Source organism: Tachypleus tridentatus, chromosome 4 (genome assembly GCF_004210375.1).
Source record: "Tachypleus tridentatus isolate NWPU-2018 chromosome 4, ASM421037v1, whole genome shotgun sequence".
NCBI lineage: Eukaryota > Metazoa > Arthropoda > Merostomata > Xiphosura > Limulidae > Tachypleus > Tachypleus tridentatus.
This window is the reverse complement of record NC_134828.1, coordinates 77,852,855-77,875,572: the sequence shown is the minus strand read 5'-3', so window position 1 is coordinate 77,875,572 and position 22,718 is coordinate 77,852,855. Positions and strand designations below refer to the sequence as shown.

The following is a 22,718-nucleotide window of genomic DNA, read 5'->3' as shown; positions in this document are numbered from 1 at the left end:
ATTACCAACGGTGCAGGTAACTACTCTGTGGGTTTGGGTCCAGTATGAGCTTCACTGTTGGATTTTTTCCTTGTTGGCTTCCCTTTATTGCCCTTTTGGTTCTTTTTGAGGGTTTCTCTATCAAGTACCCTACCTCATCTCTCATTTCTCTTTACCCTATTTCTTTTCTTGAGATCCTGTGACATGCCAGCATCTGTGAGAGGTAGTTCATGAATTACTTTTACAACAGGCTATTGAATTGATTCACCATCCTCCAGAATGTTTTTATTCACGCATTTTCGTGGTCCCAAAGATAACCAGTCCCAAAGGAAACTTGTCATCATTTTATCTTACTTCAACTACTTGATTACACTCCTTTCTCACACAGAGATGAGCATTTTTACTAGGGTTGTGAATGACAAAAATGGATGTCTATAATGCTTGCCTCCACATCCTGATAGCACTTCAATCTCGACATTTTCTTCACTTTGTTCATGTCAGGGTATTTTAGCAATTTGGCATCTCCCCTTCAGACTTGCTTTGGCTACTTTTGGATTTGAGTGAACCATCAACATAAGACCTCACGCAAATGTCTTTTATCTTCTTGATGTTTGACAACAATTATTGGATTGATGAAGTCGTAATTATCCTTGTGTCATACTCAGTAGTTGGTGAGGGTCTTGATCCCCAATTTTTGGGTTTGAGGTGAAGACAGTATTATTCTCAACCTACCCTTATATAGTTGTTGGTTCTCAGCAAGGAAGTTTTGGATATAGTTGATTTGACAAGTACAGTCTAAAATGCCCTAGCCATTCTACACATCAAAATTTCTGCCCTTATATTTTATTAATTATACACATGGGCAGAGAGTATACCTGGCTCCAAAGTGGTACAGTTCCCCTTTTCTAATCTTTGGATCTATTTTTCACATTTTCAGTGGTATTTTTTGTATGCTTTTGGGGGTACTTCTGTCATTTCTTCACACCAGACCCCTCTCCTCCTCCATGTGGGATTCTAGCTAATCTTATGAGAGAGGTAAGTACCACATTAGCAGTTATGATTTTCCTATACTGAAAAATGTATTTTTGATAGGTACTTCCATCTGCTAACACTTCCAACCTTTCCTTCCCACTTTTCTGGTGCTCACACCCTCTTCCAAACTTTAAAATGAAGGATTGGTAGAGAATTGTAGAAAGAGCCACATTTATCACTTGAGCATATCATTCTCCTACTGATTTGTATGAAAGACGTTGGAATTTTCCATTTCCAAGATGAGGGGTACAGAACGCTTGTGACATTCATGAAGAAATGTTCTCACATAGAGGGCAACACTGAATGAGAATATTTAATTTTGTGACAGGAGGTAAGTACCTATTGGAAATACATTTTCAGTACAGGAGAAGTATACATTTTTTCATGCTTTCAGTCATGTTGCTTTTAATTATCATATTGGCCCAATTATAGGGTGATTATGAACATAAGGTGACTCACCTTTTTAGAAGTCATGAGAGAGGAAAAAAAATGTGTGTCATAACGTTCTTTTAAAGGCTAGCAAAATCAGCTATAATTGAACAGCCTGCAGGTGGATTGGTTGCAAGAATGAGTGATGACCATGGGCAAATATCTGGTGTGCATGCATAGATGGACATACAAGAATACAACAGGCTAGAGTAGGGAGAAGGAACCTGTGGTCAGCCATTATTATTAGGTGACTATGAATTTTATAGCCTAATTATCAATATAAAATATTGCCTTATAGTTGGGTCAACGTGGTATGCATTGTTAATCTTTTACAATTTCTCGAACATACTAAATAAAATTGTTTCATAGTAGAATTACCAATAGGGTCCATATTGATCCTATCTGTGTTTGAAAAACATTTTTCTACACTATTTATGTCATGATCTCACCAGTAATGAATGGTTTAGAAAGAAACTGGTAATTCAAGGGCTAAAAACAATTTAAAAGATACAGATTTTGTTCATTTTTATTATTATTGTTATTACAAGTAGAATAAATACCATTTTAATAAAAATCTTGGAAGTATTAAAATAGATGCAGTGAAGTACTAAGAGGGGGCAAAGGGGGTGGTCTGCCCTGGGTGACAGCTAAGAGGGGGGTGGAATTGGGAAAGTTAAAATACCAGTATAAGTTTTCACATCAATTGAAAAATTTGTCAAAGTAAGAAAAAAAAGTTCAAACTATTACAATAGCTTAATGTTCATTTCCATTATAAATTTATTTTTTATTGGCAGTACAAAATTTAGAAACCAAAAATTAAATACTTGATAAAAATTACATTGAAAGAATGTGTGTTGATGTTTTAGTCATCAGTCTTGTTCTTTAAACACTGTGACTCCACATATGTGACAAATGTTTCATTAAATAATTATGATAAAGCATAAATTGCTGGCATTTAATACAATATCATGGTACTTATACCATTGTCCAATAATTTTTGACAATGTGGTATCATAGTGGTGTGTAAGTGTTTATAAATGCATCATCATAATGTTAAAGAAACTCATGTTTATGAATAGTAGTCTCACACTCTGCACTTAACTTTAAACTTGAACTTTTTTTTTCCTACAACCATGACCACTGAAGTAACAATGATGTGTATGATTGAGAGTTTTTTTATAATGACTATGTGGTGATCTTATAATGGTGGTGGTGATATGGATGCATAATTTTTTAAGCTAGAGTAGGGGGGAAGGAACCTGTGGTCAGCTATTATTATTAGGTGACTATGAATTTTAAAGCCTAATTATCAATATAAAATGTTGCCTTATAGTTGGGTCAATGTGGTATGTATTATTAATCTTTTACAATTTCTCAAACATACCAAATAAAATTGTTTAATAGTAGAAATACCAATAGGGTCCTTATTGCAGTTAAGACAGAGAGGGTGATGATGTGACTATAAGGAAGTGTGTTAATGCTTACCTGCTTAATATAGTAAACACTGTTTAAGATTGAGGTCAATGACTACAGTACTATTCTATATTGAATTAGTACTAATGCTTATCAGCTTAGTCAAGTCATCTTAGTTTCAGCAATTTTACAAAGTCCAGTATAGTACCATTATATATTTAATATGTTGTTAATGCTTGCTGCTTAATAAATAATGATATCAATTATAATAACTGATGTTATACCACACTTTATTGAATTAGTGTTAATGCAATGGCATTGATAATTAATTGTTTCCAAAGGCTTTACTAATGTCCTGTGGAAGCCATTCTCTGAATCTTTACAGAGTGCACTTATTTGGAAAAATTATTCATGTGTTACTTGTTGAACTTTGGAGAGAGTCTAATCCTTCATTTCAATCTCACCTCATTGATGGGAAATGCTGATGGAGAATGTAGGCATGACAGCCAAAAGACATTCCTAGACAAGATGGATGCTCATTATGATGCTGTGAACCCAGTGAAGGAAAATTTTGAAAAGTTGACCTCAACTCTTTAGGTACTGTGCAATCCTAAAGATATTTGAATGCAAAGGATCAGCTCATATTTTGCTGTCTGCTTTATGTGATTTATCTTTTATATGAGTTATCTTTCTTTCTGAAGTGAAGTCCAGGAAGAAATTAATCTCACACAGAAGTAATTGCAAACATTTGGATTTAATCTTGAAAAGTGCACTGTGAAGCTCCATGCTTCAAAATCGTTTCTGGAAGATCCGAACAACAAAACTGAGGAGAGGGTTATTCATTTTGCAGCTACAAAGTGTGAGGAAATAAATATTTCTCTTTGTTCCACACTCCCAATACATTTATCCCCCTACCTCCCTAACAGCCTCAACTAGTGGAACTTGAGAGTCTTTACCACTCACAGTTTCCAATTGCTTGGGTGAAGGACAAAGACTTTTCTTCCAGAATATTTAAGTGTGTTTCCTCCATTCTTGGAAAAGAGGGTAAAGTTATGGGTCCCTCTACTAGGGTCCTTAGATGTTTTTTCAAATGTCAGTAGGGATGACACCAGTCTTCAGAGGAGTCTACTCATAATTCTGATTCAGATTTGACACAAAACTATCAAGTTGGAGAGTGAATAGCCCCTCTCTTTGATCAGTGTTGGTTTATTATATTGGTCATGGAAAGTGGGCTCCTATTTCCTTATAATTCTTGGTTGAGCATAGGTTTTACATCCTCTCCATAATTCAAGGAGTAAACTTAATATTCCTTGTTCACTTGATTGGAGAATGAGGATAAAATGCTCATAATTACAGACTGGATGAGTTCTTTTCCTTTGGTTGAATATGGCATTCATGGTCTTGTCATATCAATATGGGAACTGAGTTCCTGGTGAAGAGCATACCTGTTATGGATGTAGTGCAGTTTGCCAATTTTCATACCATTTTTTATTTGGTACACTCCTGTTATATGCAAACACTTTCTGTATGGATCATGCCTGCACTAACTCATTCACCTTCTCAATGTGGAACTGTAGCTATTGTGTCAACTGATGGTTAGTGTGTTTTGTAAGTTAAAATTTTCCTAAATTAAAAATGTATTCCCAATAAACTTATCTCTACTAAAACTCTCCTACCCTACCTCCCCACCAGAAAGCTAATTTATGTCTCAAAAAAGTGATTTTGTTAATGGGAAGAGGTACTTGTATATAGTACCTAGAAAGAGGGTGCATTGAAGTTGGTGGAGAAATTTGCAAATTAGAATTTGTTTAAGGCATTCAAGTGTGATGTAAAAGACTGGAGCAAGCATTCTCAATGCTTAAATGAGCAAAGAGTGAAAATCCTGGAGATCAAGAAATAACTGTGGTGTCAGCAAAGATAAGTATAAGTAGAAATAAATTTTCAGTCAACTTCTTTTTGGTTCTTTTGGAGATTTTCACTATATTTTCTATTAATTTCATTATAATCAGAAACAGATAATGATGTGTCAATAATTCTATCTTCCAATAAAAGCTTGAGTGGAAAATTTTATATCCTGTCTACATAAATTTGTAGACAAAATGAATTCATTAAATATTCCACTTCATAAGCTGTTTTATATCTTAGATATCATATGAGTGTAAAAAACAAAATTATTTTAGATTTGAGTAAAATTGGTTAATTTTTTTTTTCTCCCAATAGAATATGTGAACACTACCATCAGTATAGAAAATAAAGGAGGTAGTAATGTCGGTTCAGTATTTACACTGTTTCCCCTCCCTCAAGAACTTCATATATCCAGGGATGCTTTTAACATGAGTAAGTCTGAAAGATAAAGGGAATTCTAAAAAGCATTTCAATTTTTTTTTTATCAAGAGAAATTTAAAAGCATAAATGCATCATTCAAACTGGTAAGTATACAGTTACTGTTTTAAACTTTGTCAGAGAGAGTATAGTTTTAGGAGCATGGTTTAGAGCAGTTCAGTAGTGATGTAATTTCTAAATAAATGCAAACTACTTAAATTCGTTATCATTTTATCTTAAGAAAATATCACAAAGACTACTTATGTTACCTGACCTGTCTCTTCTAGGAATATCGAATATGAAATTTAATATGATATTGGAAGAATCATAAAGTTTATATTTAATAAAGTGTCAGGTGTCTAGGTCAGGAGAATTACCATATTTGTTCAAAATTAGGAAGAGTAGCTGAGAAATCATTAAAGTAATTCAACATGATGCTAAAACTAATTTTTGATACCAAAGCCATCAGTAAGCTTGAAGAGAGTGACTTTCAACAATTCTTCTTCCAAATGCCATTTTCATTGTATGTCTGTCCATGAAATTTACATGTCACTAGCTTTTGACTAAAACCCACAAATTTGCTAATAAAACATTGGTTTTTATTTTCTTTGGCTTTTATTTTAAAAGCTTTAATTTTTTTGTGAATTATCAATTTACAGTGACATCTACTTGTTTGTGAGTGACAACTTTAAACACATAGACCCTATTTCAATTATGACTTCTAGAAGCATGTTAACTATTAGATATGTTACAGCCTTTATTCAACATGTTGTGGTCATTCTGAATATGACCTAAAAAGTTCAAAACGTTGTTATCTGCTTTATTTGTAAAAGTGTTAATAGCCATACCAGCCATCCTGAGATATATTTTAACCCGATTTGCTTTTACCAATGTTGAAATGTTCCCACCCTTCGAAAATATTTCTGATTATGCTTTCATAGGTGTGCTCCTTTCATTATCTTTTGCCTATGTAATTTACTTTCTCATGTTTTATTCTATGAATCCAGTTTTCAGGTTTGCTTTGTCAATCTTTTTTCCATTGTTATTACAGTTTATATTGTTTCCTTTCTCAAACATCTCCAAACTTGTGTTTGTGACTTTTCTGTCCTTGAGGAAAGGATCCATTTTACTTCACTCTTTTCGGTTTTATATTTCTACATTTTTATAAATTTCTTATCACCCTTCTATGTTACGTCTCCTCCCTCTACATTTTGTCAGGATCACTTCATTTTGCTCAAGTGGTGTTCTCTGAAGAGGTTTATTCTCTTCTTTATGACCCCTTTGTCTGTTTCTCTTCTTCTGCTCTTACCCTGTGTACTTGGTTCCTCTGTTGTTGGAACTCGTTGGGTATAGATACACTCCTCATTAATGTACACTCTTTCTTCTTGGGTATGTGGTCTTCTTTATGCTACTTGTTTTTCATAGACTGGAAGTCTATGGTAGTTTTTATGTTTCACTGGAGAATTAGGCTGAAGTTATAAGACTTTGATCTTCCTTATCATTCTAATTTTTCCTTTTTTCAACCTTGCCTTTCAATGTCTGTTCCTCCACTGGATCAGTTTACCCCTACCCATTCTGACTTTAAGTACCTCCTCTTTCTTTTCATCTTCCTCTTACCTAAAGCTGGTTCACCACTCTTCATGTTGGTGATTATTCTGTTGAGTCTAGTGGGTACCTGTTCTACGTTTCACCTGTTATAATTGCATCTTCCAATTTCATGTTCTTCCCTTTCATATAATATTGGTACCTTATATAATCAAATACTCTCTCTTTGCCATTTATTGGTATCTTCATTTTGCCAACAGAGAGATTTTTTTATGTTTTCTCTCACCACAATTATTCTCTTTGCTACTCTCTTCCCATTTCCTTTTCTGTTCCCTTTGATCCAATCAATCTTCAGCATGTTAAGGTTGTGATATAAAATAATTTGGCCAAGCATACTATTAAGAGGATGTATACCTCTTCTCCAGGTTTTTACTCTTGCCTCTTTGTGATCCCAAAGAAAACTAGGGACTAATGTATAGTGATCAACTTATCGTCTTGCAATGAATTTCTGTTTGTTCCACTATTTATTTCTCTCTACGAGGCCTTTTTAACCTGGTGTGTGGAGGTCCAAAGTTTATGTGTCAAATGTATTCTGATTGCCCTGTCCTTTAGACATTTCTACCTTTCGTCCATTAGAATTACATATTTGAATTCCATGCTTTTCCCTTTGATATAACATTAGCATCTTGTATGTATTCAAATACTCAAGTCGTTTTTTCACATACACACAATATTTGCTATAACTGGACATTTAATTCAACTCTTGTCAAATTCAAATAGGCACAGCCTTTCCCTGTGAGGCTTGAAATATCTGGTTAATTAGATTTGCATTTCTCCTCCTCCTTCTGTGCACAGTTGTGGGTTCCCTAAAGTCGAATGTGTACCTATTTTACTTAACTGTTTGACCATGATTTGCCAGTTTCCACCATTGCTTGTTATTATGTGTCATTAAACACTATGATATAACTTTCTTAGTCCCACAGAGTGTTTTCTCCCCCTGGTCCTCTCCAATCTATTGCACTCCTTCCTTCTTTGCTGACCTCCTTGTCTAATTCTCATGCTTGGGTGAGTTTAATATGGTTTTACATGCTCTCATACATGCTTTATTCAAGTTATTGGCCTTCTCACCTGTGGTTACCATCATTCAAATGTTTATGTTATTAATGTTTCTCCACCCTCTTCCACTACTCATATATACTCTTCTACCTGGAACAGCCTTTCCTTTTAAGGCTTCTGCTGCTTGAGAAGATAACTGTACTTTCTATATTATTTTCCTTTCTTCTTTCTCTCACCTCTGTCATTCAAACCCAGACAGATCACTTTCTTTGTTCTGTTTGATGTTACTCATCACTGACTTATTTCATTCAGTGCCTCTGTTGTTGTATGTTCCTACACTGAGGAGAATCCACACCAATGGGTTTAATGTAATACATTGAAAAATAGGGCAGTGGTGATGCTGTAAGTGTAGGAGAGGTCATCTCTCACACAACTTATATATCCTCTTGCAGCTAGAGTCTATCTGGTAGAGTCATGGTGAGCACACATCATATGATCTGATTGTGCCATAATCACTCTACATATATTGGTTCAGCAGTCATTTACATGCAGATATTTAGCCAATCATGATCACATTCTGCTCATCTGTTTAATATTGGGTATTTTCTGAAGGTATATCATCTAGATTTGAAATTTTGCAGTGACCCATCCACTATTTCAACATGGGATTCTAGCATGTCTTTGCATAGAGGAGAGTTATTATCTCAGAAATTAACATTTTCCTATTTCAAAATGCATTTCTGATGGATACTCACCTCCTAACACTTGTGATGCACTTTTTTCTTGTGTTGCATGAAAATGACATCATCAAAAGTACACGTGCTTAGGAAGAGCTATTGTGTATAAAAACTGTATCTTCCTCCTATTGGTGGAGTACTATTGTTGTATAATGATGTCATCATACATCAGTACATTTCATGTTAAACAAGTGAATTTAAGTGGAAGTTAACATTAGGCTAGTGGCACGCGATTCTCAGAGACAAATGTACAAGGGAAATAACACTTGTATGTGGAATTGAGTATCTATGAGAAATATATTATAAGATTAAGAAAATTTTAACTTTTGACATAATTTCTAGTTTTATGTATTATTCTAACTAACTTTCAAATATGGTTCTGATATGCAGAATTCATTTTTAGATTAGACAAACAAAAGAAATGGTTTTCAAGCCCTTTTTTCAACAGATTAATGATTCACAGAGCTATTACATTTAAAGTTTTATGGAAACCAATAATTTACTCCCATTTTAGAGATTTTTATAAATAGCACAAAAACAGTTACCTGTCCTTTTTATCTATAGAAAACCAACAAATCCTCCAAGTTATATTCACTTTTTTCTTATGCCACCAACAAATGGATAAAACATAAATGATAACTTCTGTGTTTCTTAGAGCTTATAGAATATTTCATTAATGACCTTTGACGACAAATTGAAACATATTTATAAAATTTTGCTAACTGATACAATATCTTTTATGTTTTATCAAAAATGGCCATCAAAAGGCAAAAATAAAACATTTTAAAGAATAACAATAAGAAATGAGCACCATTTACCTATGAAAACAACAACAACTTAGTATTTTATACAGATTTCTTATTTTACTTTAGAGACGTATCTTAAAAACATTTTTAATGGTTATAAATATCTCAATACCATTTCAAATTTGAACAAGTCCTGAGTAGTGTCTATAAAGTACCATGTCAATCCTGCAAATAGTTTGCTAGTAAAATAGTAAGAAATTTACACACAAGAACTGTGGAATGCAAAAACAAAAGGTCAAACAAATAATGCTACTTATCTAAACATGAAGGATCTTGATCACCAAATCAATTTTAAATCAGGTTAAATAATATATAAAACTAGAAATTATTTACAACTATCTGTAATACCAATCCATTGGACATGTGAAATCAAAACTCGTTTGTAATGAAGGTTAGAAATTGTGCTTTTGTTTTCATGACATAATAAATATTAAAAGTGCAATAAAAATACACACCAATACTGAGAAAAAAAGGCTTGATTTTCAAGCATTCTATTCATGTAAAACTAGATGTTTGGTAACCCCCCCTTGATGCCTTTCTCATGTTATCCTGTATCACTGTGCTGTGTTAATTTAGCAGTTTTTTCCAAAATGAAATATGAAATTAAAGCTGACTGATTAAGAAATATAGAAATGTATAAAGAAGAGATAATCATTCGCATATTGAGGTTTATTTATACAGATAAGAATTGTGGAAAGCTTTAAAACTCAAAGATTGACAGACATTATTTAACATCTCTGACAGTCAATTTGAGCCAAACTCCTTTTTGATGTCTTGTGCCATAAAGTTGGAACTTGTTTTTATGTAAATTATGTACATAATTCTTTTACAAACAAATGTTGGACTGATGGTGATATGTGAAAGTGTCAAAACTTGTATCCTTATATACTTGTGTTCCATAATGATGGAGCTTTATTTCATTTTATTTCATTGTGTGTATGTATATACTTGTGTTAATGTAGCTTAGTTTTTTATGCAATTTCATTTAGTTTAAGCATTATATCAGATGTATGTGTTTGGGACATTAACATGTACTAAAGGAAGGAAAGAGATATGTACAACCTTTATTTCTATATTTATTTATAAATCTTCCCATTGTGTATTGCACCTAATATTAATTTAAACTATTTGCCTGTTAAAGATGACTGTTCTCTTTTTAACTTTTGTTGGATAACTTGAAATTAAGAGTTTAAATCTACAAATACAAAATTATAATGATTAAGTTTTGGCAGTGTTGAAGACATTTTACATACAAGACAAGTAATCCATATGTTTTGTAGTAAAATATGCATCTCACATAATTTTGTTTTTAACTTCTGTATACTTTTTCAGAGCCACTTGATAACAGTCTTCCGTCAAACCATTATCCTCTCCCACCACTACCACCTCGTCGTGGATCCTTATGTTTTAACAAAACACCTACTGGTTCTTCATCAGAATCTGTATCACTTGCAAACCTAAAAGATATGCTTCAGTTGGAAGAGTGGTTTCATGGGCAAATTAGCCGGAAAGATAGTGAAGTTCTAGTTGTACGTGATGGAGACTTTCTAGTAAGGGAATCTTCGGGCTTTCCTCGTCAGTATATTCTGACAGGTATGAGAAATGGAGAACGAAAACATCTACTTTTGGTGGATCCTGAAGGAATTGTAAGTATAGTAAGGCAAAAAAAATTAACACAGTTATTTTTTTGCATATGGAATGAAAAAATAATTCACCTCAATTTTGATTTTACAAATTGAAGTTAATTAAGTTTTGTCCTGATTCATATCTTTCAATGGCAAAAACTAAATCCACTTGCCATATTTAGATACCATTAACAAAATTCACTATAATCCTTAGTAATTATGGTTTAAATTTAACTAAAAAGAAATTTATTGATTAAATTTGTGGTTAACCCTTTCACTATGGACTTGGTATAATATATAGGAGTTTGTCTACACATTTGCATACTTTAAATATTTGCATTAAAACTTTTGATGCAGCATGTGTGTCTTCACAGATTTTGGTGGACTGTTAGTAAAGATTACAAGTTCTTTGTACACAAAACCTAAGATTTTTTAATAAAATATTTTTACTAAAGATTTGTTTGTGAATATAAAATCTGTTTTGTTACTTGTCTGAGTGCAAGGTGATTTCATGGTTTGATTAAGAAAATTATTCTTCATCCCAAAAATCTTAAATATTTTTTGCATGATATCTAAAACCTTTAAATAGATTTCAAACATTTGTTGTAAGTAAGACTTTATTTACATTTGATGTTATTTTCTATACTCTATGTTGGGTTTGTCACATGAACAACCTCATAACCATCATAAAAAATTAGGAAATAAATATAAATTATGCTTTTTTGTACTAGAATGATTACATATTTTACCATGAAAGTACTAATGTTTAGTCAAAGTAGCTTAAGTCTCATAACACTGTATATATATATATATTATTATTATTATTATTATATTAACCTTCAAGTCATGCCTGGCTAACATTATGTATCCAGTAATATAAAAATGACCTTTAGCCTTCTCTGTGTTTTAGTTGACTACTATTTTGTAGTATAGTCACATTTTAATTATTATACATTATATATGCAAATTATTACTATTTAGAAATAAATTATTAAATACATTTTTCTTAAAATACAGAACAATAAATCTGTAAATCAATAACTTCTCTTCTCACTACAACCTTTGAACGTGGTTGCTGTTGCACATAGGTTGCTAAGATTTTAAACATTTTTCATTCTGAAGGATATCAAAAAAAATTTTTAGCTTTCATATAAACAGTTGAATAACCAAAAAAATCATAAATAACTACACTAATACTATAGAATACTACTATAATTTATTAAGCTTAACTAAAATGTATTTAGATTTTAAAAAATCTGAAACTTCGAGCAAACTAAAGACACACCCTATGTCATTGAAATCTTGGATTGAAAAAATCTGGTAGGTTTTTCAAAAATGAAAATGGCTGAGAAAACCACTCTTGGGATATTCTGAGCTGTTGATTGGTTATTCACATGTCATATATTGAAATGAGTGCATATAAGGGACTGTTTCAAAAAGTGGAAAGAAATGAATGGGGCCATCATGTTTGATTCAGTATGTATGCTGTATCTCAGCAAAATAAATAGGTGTAAGGTTCTTATTTTATATTCTAGCTTGTCAGTATTAGTAATTTGAGTTCCTAATTTGTATAAAGTTATAGAATTAATATTTTAACATTACAAGCATCAACATACCAAGTGACTCACTAAAATCTATATTAAGATGTGTTCATTTAATATTTACTTTTAAATTAAGAAATTGACTCATATATATATAATATTAAAGTTTGAATATTATTAATCTACAACTTAATTCCAAACTTACTGACATAAATTCATAGAATAGTAGTTCAATAAAATTTTGAATTCAAGTCACCAAAGGTGATAACATGGCCTTTGACCCATGACTCATTGTGAAAGGGTCAATCTACTACATTACATTTAAAAGATACCATAAACAATAAAAATAAAATAATAAGTAATAAAAATAAAGCCATTACTGAAATGTTTTGTTGGATACTCTCAGTTTTCGAAGTAATTATTGGTGTGAAAAAAACCCAAAAACTTTGTTGTTTTAAGCTAAATATAAACTCAAGTTCACAAGTTTAGTTGACCAACTAGGTGACATTTAATTTGCATAGAACAAGTTCGATATGTACAACAGGTAAGGGTTTGACCATTTCTCCATCTTTCATACTCTAGATCAATTCTAATTGGAAACCGCTACTTGCAGTGGACTCAGCAGATAGCCTGATGTGGCTTTGACATAAGAACACACACACACACATTGTATCTACCTGCATCTTCTTTTGTGAATCAGCAGTACATTAAACATATATGATTATTATATAATTAAATATAAGGTGTTAATGTAGAGAAACTAAGAACCATTTCACTACTGTGTCAGACCTCAATGTTTTCAGGTAATCTGCATGCCTTCAAACCACTAAAATCATGTACAAAATTTGTATGCATGAACATTGTCTTCCAAATTCACAGATGTTTTCTTTGCATACTCCAGAATTGTTTCTAAGTGATTAAAAGATTTGGAGCTTGAGACCACAAGTGCAGGAGCTTTCAGTGTTTTTGGTATTATATTGTTCATGGTTTTCTATTCTGATTTTTCAAGACAGCAGCTGGGGATTTGGGGAACTGTCAGGTAGGATCAAGATACTGACTCAGTGTGCCAGTGCTTAGAAATGTCTCTGGCATGCCCAAAATATCACTGCTTCGTGTTATCTGCTATGACAGAAGAAACATTCAAGAATTCTCTAAGCAATAGTTATCTTGTAGTGTAGGATCTGTAGGCAACTCATGGCATGTACATGGTCCATATTCTTTTGTATTTTATACAAAAGAAATTGACATATGCAGATTTTGTTGAATTCCATCTTTGAATTCTGGATAAAACCACTGTTGGCATTCCTTTTGTCTCATTACAAAAAAAGTTTACACTGACTTATAGTAAACTGAAATGTCAGTTTCTGCCATAGGAAGATGGATATGAAATTTTTCTTATGATTCTGATGACTACTGCCAGGCCCTTTTTTATGCAGCTGGATCTAGTGTTCATAATTCAAATTCAGGGACATCTTAAACCTGTTAGGCTTTGTGTACAAAAGTACTCTATCAATGCTAAATAGTGAGCCATCACAAGCAAGAAGTAGGTCTTTCTTTGAATCATAGTCCAAAAGTACTGTGGAAGAACTCAAGAACTATTTTGATGAATTAAAAACTTCAATGTGCCTTGTTTTCCAGTGTTATCTTATAGATCTTCTAAATCAGGAACCTGAGGTGTGAATTTTAATCAGTAACGTGAGAAATTGAGAGCTTTCTATATGGCACAGATCTTGTTGGCTACTGGATACAAGCTATCAGTATCAATCCAATAACCTAGCTTGAAAAATACATTTACATTTATTTACATTAAAATCAGCTGTGAATAGTGTTTGAGGACTGCCTTCTGATTTTATAAATGGCCTTTCTCTTTTTGCCAATTAGCAGAGACACCTGTTGTGATAATCAAAACCAATCAGATTAGCAAATAAATATTTTCTGTAGTTGAAACTCACTCATGATTCTTTATGAACAGTTTATAAGTAAATAAACAGATTAAAAAGTTAATCTACTATTAAACAACTGAATGTAAAAGAAGTTTTGTATAATAGTCAATATAATCTATCATTCAAAATTCAAAGATATCTGAGAGTGCTCTACCACACCTGAAATTTTAAAGTGATTCAGATTGTGTGTTGTATGTCTGTAAACTTCCCCCAATTTTGGAGCTAGCAAGACTAAACATGAAATGCAGATGCAGGGTGGCCAGGGGTGTGTGTGTATCTGTTTATCTATCTATACAACATAGCCCTCATACTAAAGTTACTCAGAAGGCCACTCAGGAATGATAATGGTCTAGGAGTAGATTTTTAAATTTGTTGAACCAAAATCTGGCATCAGATTTTGTGTTACTTACCCTCTTTGGGTATTAAAATTTACATTCACAAGCTATTGGGACTAAACTTTGTACACTTATTCATGTATAACAGGCAGTTGTTTTAACACTTTTGGTGGGGTGCAGACTCTCTCCTGAAGGAATTACAGAAATAACAGGAACTTGATCAGTACACTGGGGTCTTTATAAATCATGAAGGTACCTTTGAAGCCTGTAGAAGAGCATGAGTATTTTATGCTTATTTCCAGATTTATTTTGAATCATGTAATATCTTGTTTTTCATTCAAATAATGTACCAAGTTCTTTCCTTTTTTTATATATAGTTACTGTATTTGGTTCATATACCTCTTCTTTTCTTGAAGGAAATTGAAAAAGATGAAGTCTACAAATTAGGCTTAAAAACTTGTATTTACAACTTTTCAATCTAATATTTATCTTTAACCATTCAGACATTTATTGCTTGATGCAACTTAATATAAAAATGGTGCTCTTGGCTAATGATGTGTTTCATTAATATTGTAAGGGTTAAAGAATAGAAAACTATGTCATAGTCGATGATCTTGTACATATAACTGTTTTATTTTATTTCACTTCAGTCAGTTACTCTTCATTTTGTTTTACCTGAAGTGCAGTTTTCATATATTCAGACTTATCAAATTATAATAAAATTTCAGGGAATGTTATTTCTCAATTCCAGGTAAGAACGAAGGACAGGTCCTTTGAGAGTGTTAGCCATTTGATTAATTATCATCATGATAACAGCTTTCCAATCATTTTTGCAGACTGTACTCTTTTCTTGAAAACACCTATTTCCAGAAGAAAGCCTGTTTGTTGAAATGACCACTTCTTGAAGTTCAAGAAGTTATTTTGTGTTCTAATTGAATATGAACCAATCAAAGTTTTAACAATACTGAGAGCGTAATTAAGTTTTAAAGTTTAGTGAACAGTCACCTAAACCGCCAAGTATGACAATGTTAATAAAGATGTTGTTTGTAAAGTATTAATATTTTATTTTGTTAAGTTGCCAAAAAATCTAGTTATAAAAGCATATTTAGGTGAAAAAAGTGTAGGTGTTAAAAAAAACAATGGAAGAATAAATTATTTACAACTTTGTGGATAAATAAACATCACAAATATTTGTGTTTTTGATATAACAACACAAAAAAGGCATGTAGAAAGACAAAGAAAAGAAAATTAATATTCTGACCATTATTTTATCTCTGAAATGCCACTGAAACTGCTCCAATGTAAAGAACATTAAGGTTAAATTACTATTGCTTATAAAATAGAGCCACAGTTTCCTTGTAAATTGATTCCATGTTGTCTAAAATTTTAGTTAAGAGAATTTATTTGAACTGTTTTTTTTTCAAAAGGAGTATTAATAGGTAAATTGTATTTGTTTGTTTTTATTTTCAGATTTTTGCCAATTATGTTAATTATTTGATGTCAAGGATTTCAATTTTTAGATAATTAATTATCACAAAATTCAGATTTTATGTCAGGAAGAGATGTGTTTAAGAAGATATGGAAACAAATTGTTAACTAAATTTTGAAATATTTTTTACAAAGTATTTTAGTAAGTAACTTGGAAAATTGTGTGAAACATATGTTTTCTTATGATGAGATATATGACAAGTGTTGGATTTTTTAGGATGATGTGCATTCCTTGTTGATCATAAGCCACCCATACCCAACAGATGTGATGTTTTTTAAATTCCTCTTTCATTTGTTGATTTTATTTAAACATATATCAAGAAGCCAGAGAAGTTAGTAAATTCATTTTGAATTCTTCATATGTTAGTTATCAGTGTTCTGGTGCACTTTTTAAATTGAAGGCAAGTATTTTATAAATTTTGTTCTACTTCATGAATATTTGAAGTTTGCAAAAAACATTTCCTATTATGTTAAATTTTAAAATATTTAATACTCAACACTTGACTTTACATTGGTATTATCTGAACAAATAATGTATGATGATGAGCCTAACAATGTCATTGGTTTGCATAATTGACATATTTTACTAAAACCATATGTGTTAAAAATCTATTTAATTTGTTTTTCTACAGATTTTGAAATTCTCTTGGATTCAAGTTAAACAGGAGCTTAAACTATTTGCTACAGTGCCAGTTTTTGCCACATTTAGTAAAATTATACTAAGATTATTATATATTTACTCAATCACCAGTAAGTTCTTCACACCTTAGAGTTGAATGAAGTCAAACTACATATTACAGCTAAATAGACATTAGGTGTTTAGGTTAATATAGTAAATTATTCTAATATGGTTGGTTTTCTTTCTTGTTGAGCAAACTGTTTGTAGTAAATGAGAGAATGGAATAAAATAGAACATTTTATGCACAAGTTTTATGCCATACACTGTTGTTCCTGCATTCAGGGTTAAAAACATCTTATGATCACTTACCAAAAAGAAAGAATTTCTTTCCTTATGAAGGTTAATTTATAATGAAATTGATAAGGTTTTTTCCTTCTTATATTTCAGTAATTGCAACAAGTTTTGTAACTTTTTTAATTAAAATAACTTAAATTCAACTGTGAACTTTGTGAGAAACAAGTAAAAAGTGATGTAATTTTGTTAGTATTAAAACCTTAAGTTGCAGCATGATAACATCTGAAAGAAAAGTTATTATTTTGGTATATAGTTTTTTTTTTTATGTAATATATAATCTGCTATTCCTTCCTATTCTAATGTGATAACACCAGTAACGTTGAAAGCCTACTGCTTAATACTGCTTAATCAATGCTCATTGTTCCAAAATGTTGCTAATGTTTAGTAGGTTTTTTATTGGTGGATTGTTTTTAGTTGGTTCAAGGTTCAAGAAGTAATGTTTCATAAGTTTTACATGGAAACTCATAAACTAATATAAATGTAATTAATAATGCAGTAAAATACATAGATGATTGGTTATTTAATACTTCTACAAAATTTAAAAAATATATCATATATCAATTATAAATTATCTTGCTTTAATGTGACTGATTTACAGGGATTTTTCTGATGCAAGAAACCTTCTGCTACTAATAGGATGAATGAACTATATAATCTTAATATTCAAAGCATATGTAAATGAATGTTGAAGGGTTTGGTTCAAAAACTTAAAATGTTAAGTAGCTAACCAACAAAAATGTGTGACTTAACATGTTTTATCGACATGGTTAATATCTCATGCAGGTAGCTTGCATATATGAAGACAAGTTTAATGCTCCTTTTATAAAGATTTTTGAAACTGATATTATTTTTAAATTATTATTTTAACTTTATCATAAGGTAATGTAAGAGAGTTTAGAAGATAAACATGGTGGTGCTGAATTTGTTTATTTTTATTGATGAAGAGATTAAGAACTTGTCTTAAAAATAATCATAAATATTGAATTGCATTTGACACAATCCTGCATGATATCAACATGTCAAAACCTAGTTTAAAAATTGTCTTATTCACGAGTAACAAAGTTTACAATACACAATGTGCAGTTTCATATAGTTAAGTTATATATTTAAAAGATATAGGTGGTTTGGATATTTTTATTAATAATCTAACCAAGGAGTAATATCTTAGTTTAAAATATTTTACTCGTGTTTATTGATTTACATAATTATATTCTAATTATTCACATAACCTGTACTTACTTGACAGCTCATATTTATAGTGTTTACGTAATAAACTAAATTGTAGTATTTCAACATAAATTATTCATATTATATAAGATCTACCAATGGAATTATATTAATATCTGATGCTTATGTGAGTACTGACACCATTTTGTAGTTAACTTATCAGATGCTTTGTTGTATAGTCGTGACAGCAAAGCTTGTTTCAACTGTAATTAGTTAGTATGACGTTTATATGTAAAACACAGTTTTCTGTTGTCAGTGTTTCATAGTTTTTCTTCTGAAATTGGTTTTAATTCTATATTGCATGCATTATGAAAAAAATATTTTATTTGAATTTCTTACTTAGATAAGTCTGCATTGCACAAAAAAATGTTAATGTAAAATATATCTTGGTAAGTTATAAATGGATACATCACCTAAAAGTAACATTGTTCAATTGAGGAATCAATAAGAATTTTTCTTGTTATTACTTTGTGTCTGACTTGTACTTACTGGTATATCTTGTTTCTAAAGAATTTGCTTAGTAGATCTATATCACATAAGATAAATGTAAATACTGTTGTTGATCTGTGTAATAGTTGTAAGTAAGTGTAAAATAATTATGCATATATAAAACATGTGTATGTGAAATGGGACAATCATGTTTGGCTCCAACTAATTGGTAGTTACTGATGCTAATGAATAAATATTCTCGCACATACAGAATGTGTTTTTTTTTTTTGTTTAAAAGACCATTACACTGGCATATTAAAAAGATGTACTCAAAAACCATACAGTGCACAGATGGGGAGGCTGAGTGGGCTCAAGCCCCTATGTTTCTTTTTTGTAGTCATAAAAACTTTCTCAACAACTACTAAAAGATACACTAAATTCCACACCTTTCTTCATACACTACAGGTTATTAGTTTTAAAAAAATAACTTTAAAATGAACGACATCAAGACTTGTCGATCTTTACAGTAAAACAAAACGATATGCTATTAAGTGCTAATCCTGCTTTGTTTCAGGTTTTAAAAGTGTTTTCAAGGTCAGTTGAATAGGAATAAAAGAGGATGTGTTTACTTCTCGTGACGTTTTTAACCTACGTGTACCAGAGACAACACACACAGAGGGTTCCCGGAGTCTCTCCTAATACACTCCTTCCCACAAAAAGTATCGCCTTCCAATGTTTGGAAAGTGCCCTTTTTTTGTCAAGAAGCTCAAGCCCTTTTAATGTCCTCTGCACGTTACAGTATAAAAGTCATATTTCTTTATCTTACTCTGTATAGTTGTCATGTATATTTGTTGAATAACAAATAAGTAGTTGAATTATATCTTAGAGAATTAATATATTGGAAAATTACTTAGCAATATGAAAATAATCCTGCAAACTGTAAATATATTTAAATCTAGTCACCATTGCACACTCATACATTGAAATGTTTGTAAGTGGGTTTCTAATTTTTTTTAGATTAAAAGCTTACGTATATTGTGCAAAGTACAAATAGCATCAAAGTATGCTAATTCTATGGGTATCTGGGGGCATGCTCCCTCAGAAAATATATAAAACGTAGGTGCTACGAGTTATATCTGGAAGTAAGTTTATATGAAATGTACATTAAATAATTGCATGGCTGTTCAGATAACATCCATAAACACAGTAAATGTTAAATATTATAAGCAGCTGCGCTATTACTATATAAGCAGATTTTTTTTTACATCACAAGAATAGGGTGTTCTGCCGAACCCTTACTCCTGCGTAAGACCGTGCATCAGTTTGCAACATATAAACTCGTTATATTTTACGATTTACACCTGTCTCTCTATAATTGTTGTAGAATTTAAATTTAACCTTCTTACAAAGGATGACGTTGTGTATTTCGCAGTTGTACGCACGTGGTATCCCCTGGATTTTTCTTAGAGTTGTCATGAAGTGCGTTTGACTCTGTTTTCGAGGTCTGACAGACTCCATAGTGAAGAAAAAATCCAAAATATGGAAGACACACATCAATCATTATTTACACAAGACGTCAAAACAAAACAGGGGCAAATGGGTCTGTGGCATGTTGGACTAGCGAGAGAGAAGGAAAGTAAAACCTTTTTGAGCTCTCTCTCAACAGCCCATTGTACTCCCCCTCCCCACTTACCTGAAGGTAAAAGAACACTATAAATTATAAACTGAAAACAAACCTAAAATGTTATACTTAAGAATGCTCTAATAAAAGCTAAATTTAAGTTAGGTGACACATGAGATTCAACTCTGAAGTTGAACTAAAATCGTAAAGTCTGCTTCAGGTTTGATTAAAGAAATATCTGCTAAATAAAGATATATCTGGCCTTTTAATACTGAAAATACAACATCATCATACAAAGCGAGATTTTACACGTCACTAACCACATGAGCTATTTTTATTACAACTTAATGTAAGGACAAGGAACTCTGGGCTGTTAGCCTATTCGACAACAGAAAAGACGGTTTTCTATTTTGGGACATCTAAAGCTACCTCTCCTATAATAAAGTAAGATGAATTTAATTTAATGACTGCACGCTCAAACTGAACTCAAATAAAATACATATTTCAAAATATATGTGCTCAATCTACCACGAGTATCAAAACCCTACTCGAGGAAACTTGGGAGAGGGAGCTAAACCATGTAAGGCGTACAACTAAAAAGTGAAAATATTGAAATACAGATTATAATTGATCTTTTTATCGAGGGGGAAACAGCTATTTCCATTTTGTTTTGGAATTGTGAAATAATGCACACGTTACTGGTTAAACCCCGAGATCCCAATCAAACACTAGCAATAAAAAGTGCCTTATACCTTAATGTTTTAATCTGCTGTTGGGTAATATGAATGCCTGTAGCTCATTACCGTTGTCCACTTTATAGTGCTGAATATAAAAGCTAATTCGTGTTATTTTTAACAAGTTATTTGTCGTTTGTAGTGTTAAATTTAATGCATAACGTAACTTTAGGTTATTGAAACTCGTTTTCATTTTAAAATAAAAATATTCTTTACGCTTGGTACCATTATTTAATAATTATAGGTGATACTGAATACGAAATTCCTTTGTTTTTCATGTTTTAAGAGTGAAAACGAATTTAATAGTTTCAAGTTATGTTTTAAAGCTACCTAATGGTATACTATTATGTAATGATAATATATTTCCTTCTACAAAAAGTGGAGATTTAAAAATCAACTAATGTGATTAATAGAAAAGCTTTATTTGTCCAAAATGGGAACATGGTGATTTCAATGCCCCCTCCATCCTCAGTGATATAGTAGTAAGTCCTGCTAAAAACCAGATTTTGATACTTGTAGTGGGGCAGAGCACAGATAGTCCTTTGTGTAGCTTTGTGCATAACAACAAGAAAACAACCGTTCTTAAAAAATCAAAATGTTTTTTATGATATAGCGTTACAAAACATATTTTAGTACTGTAATACTTTTGCACATATGATCACTAAGACACTGTAAAAGGGTATATATTAGTGACAAGGATTTTTATGATGGGTACATTGGAATGGACAGCAACTGCCTGTTGTATAAAAAAATACAAGTGCAGAATATATTGTTTCGAGCCCTTCGTTCTCAGGTAAGTGTACGTGAACAAAACAAACAAACACTAAACATCGCAGGAATTTTGTTTGAAAGAAGAGAAAACAATGTAATAGTTGCTTGTTCTTCTCTGTAGGGGTGTTGGGGGAACAATTGTTCCCCTTCAACCTCACGCGTAGGAAAATTTTTCTAACTGTGATTAAGCTCGGCATAGCAAGGTGGCTAAGGCACTCGACTCGTAATCTGAGGGATGCGGGTTTGAATCCCTGTTACACGAAATATGCTTGCCCTTTCACCCGTGGGGGCGTTATATGTGACGGTAAATCTCACTATTTGTTGGCGAAAGAGTAACCCAAGAGTTGTCGGTGGTTAGTGATAACTAGCTAGATGCCTTTCCTCTGAGTCTTACACTGCTAAATTAGGGACGGCTAGCACAGATAGTACTTGTGTAGCTTTGCGCGAAATTTATAAACAAACAAACCATAGTAACCAATTACAGCACGTTTTACTTTTAAAGTTTAGGGATTAAAAGAACCAATTTCTGTTAACACTATAATTTTTCGGAAATAAACTATCGTCAGTGTATGTAAACTGTTGCAGGCCTTTTATAGTATGCTGGTGAATTAATTGTTGAGGACGTGTTGTGATTAGTTGTTTATTCTTGGTTTCACAATCTTCAGTTATCTCTCGAGGTTCTTAGTAAACCCCAGGAGATTTCAAATGGAAA

General features: G+C 31.8%; 1 protein-coding gene across 4 annotated transcripts in view; it reads left to right on the top strand.

Annotated features, from left to right (window-relative positions):
* The window catches only part of LOC143249500 (SHC-transforming protein 1-like), a 55,622-nt gene extending 36,474 nt beyond the window's left edge, over positions 1-19,148 (top strand). For all 4 annotated transcript variants that reach the window (XM_076499438.1, XM_076499442.1, XM_076499440.1 and 1 more), the window contains 3 exons: positions 5,074-5,190; positions 10,652-10,965; positions 15,515-19,148. In XM_076499438.1, the coding sequence (XP_076355553.1) occupies positions 5,074-5,190; positions 10,652-10,965; positions 15,515-15,652 (569 nt within the window). In that variant the 3' untranslated portion in view covers positions 15,653-19,148. The remainder of the gene's footprint in view (positions 1-5,073; positions 5,191-10,651; positions 10,966-15,514) is intronic.
* The last annotated feature ends 3,570 nt before the right edge of the window (positions 19,149-22,718 follow it).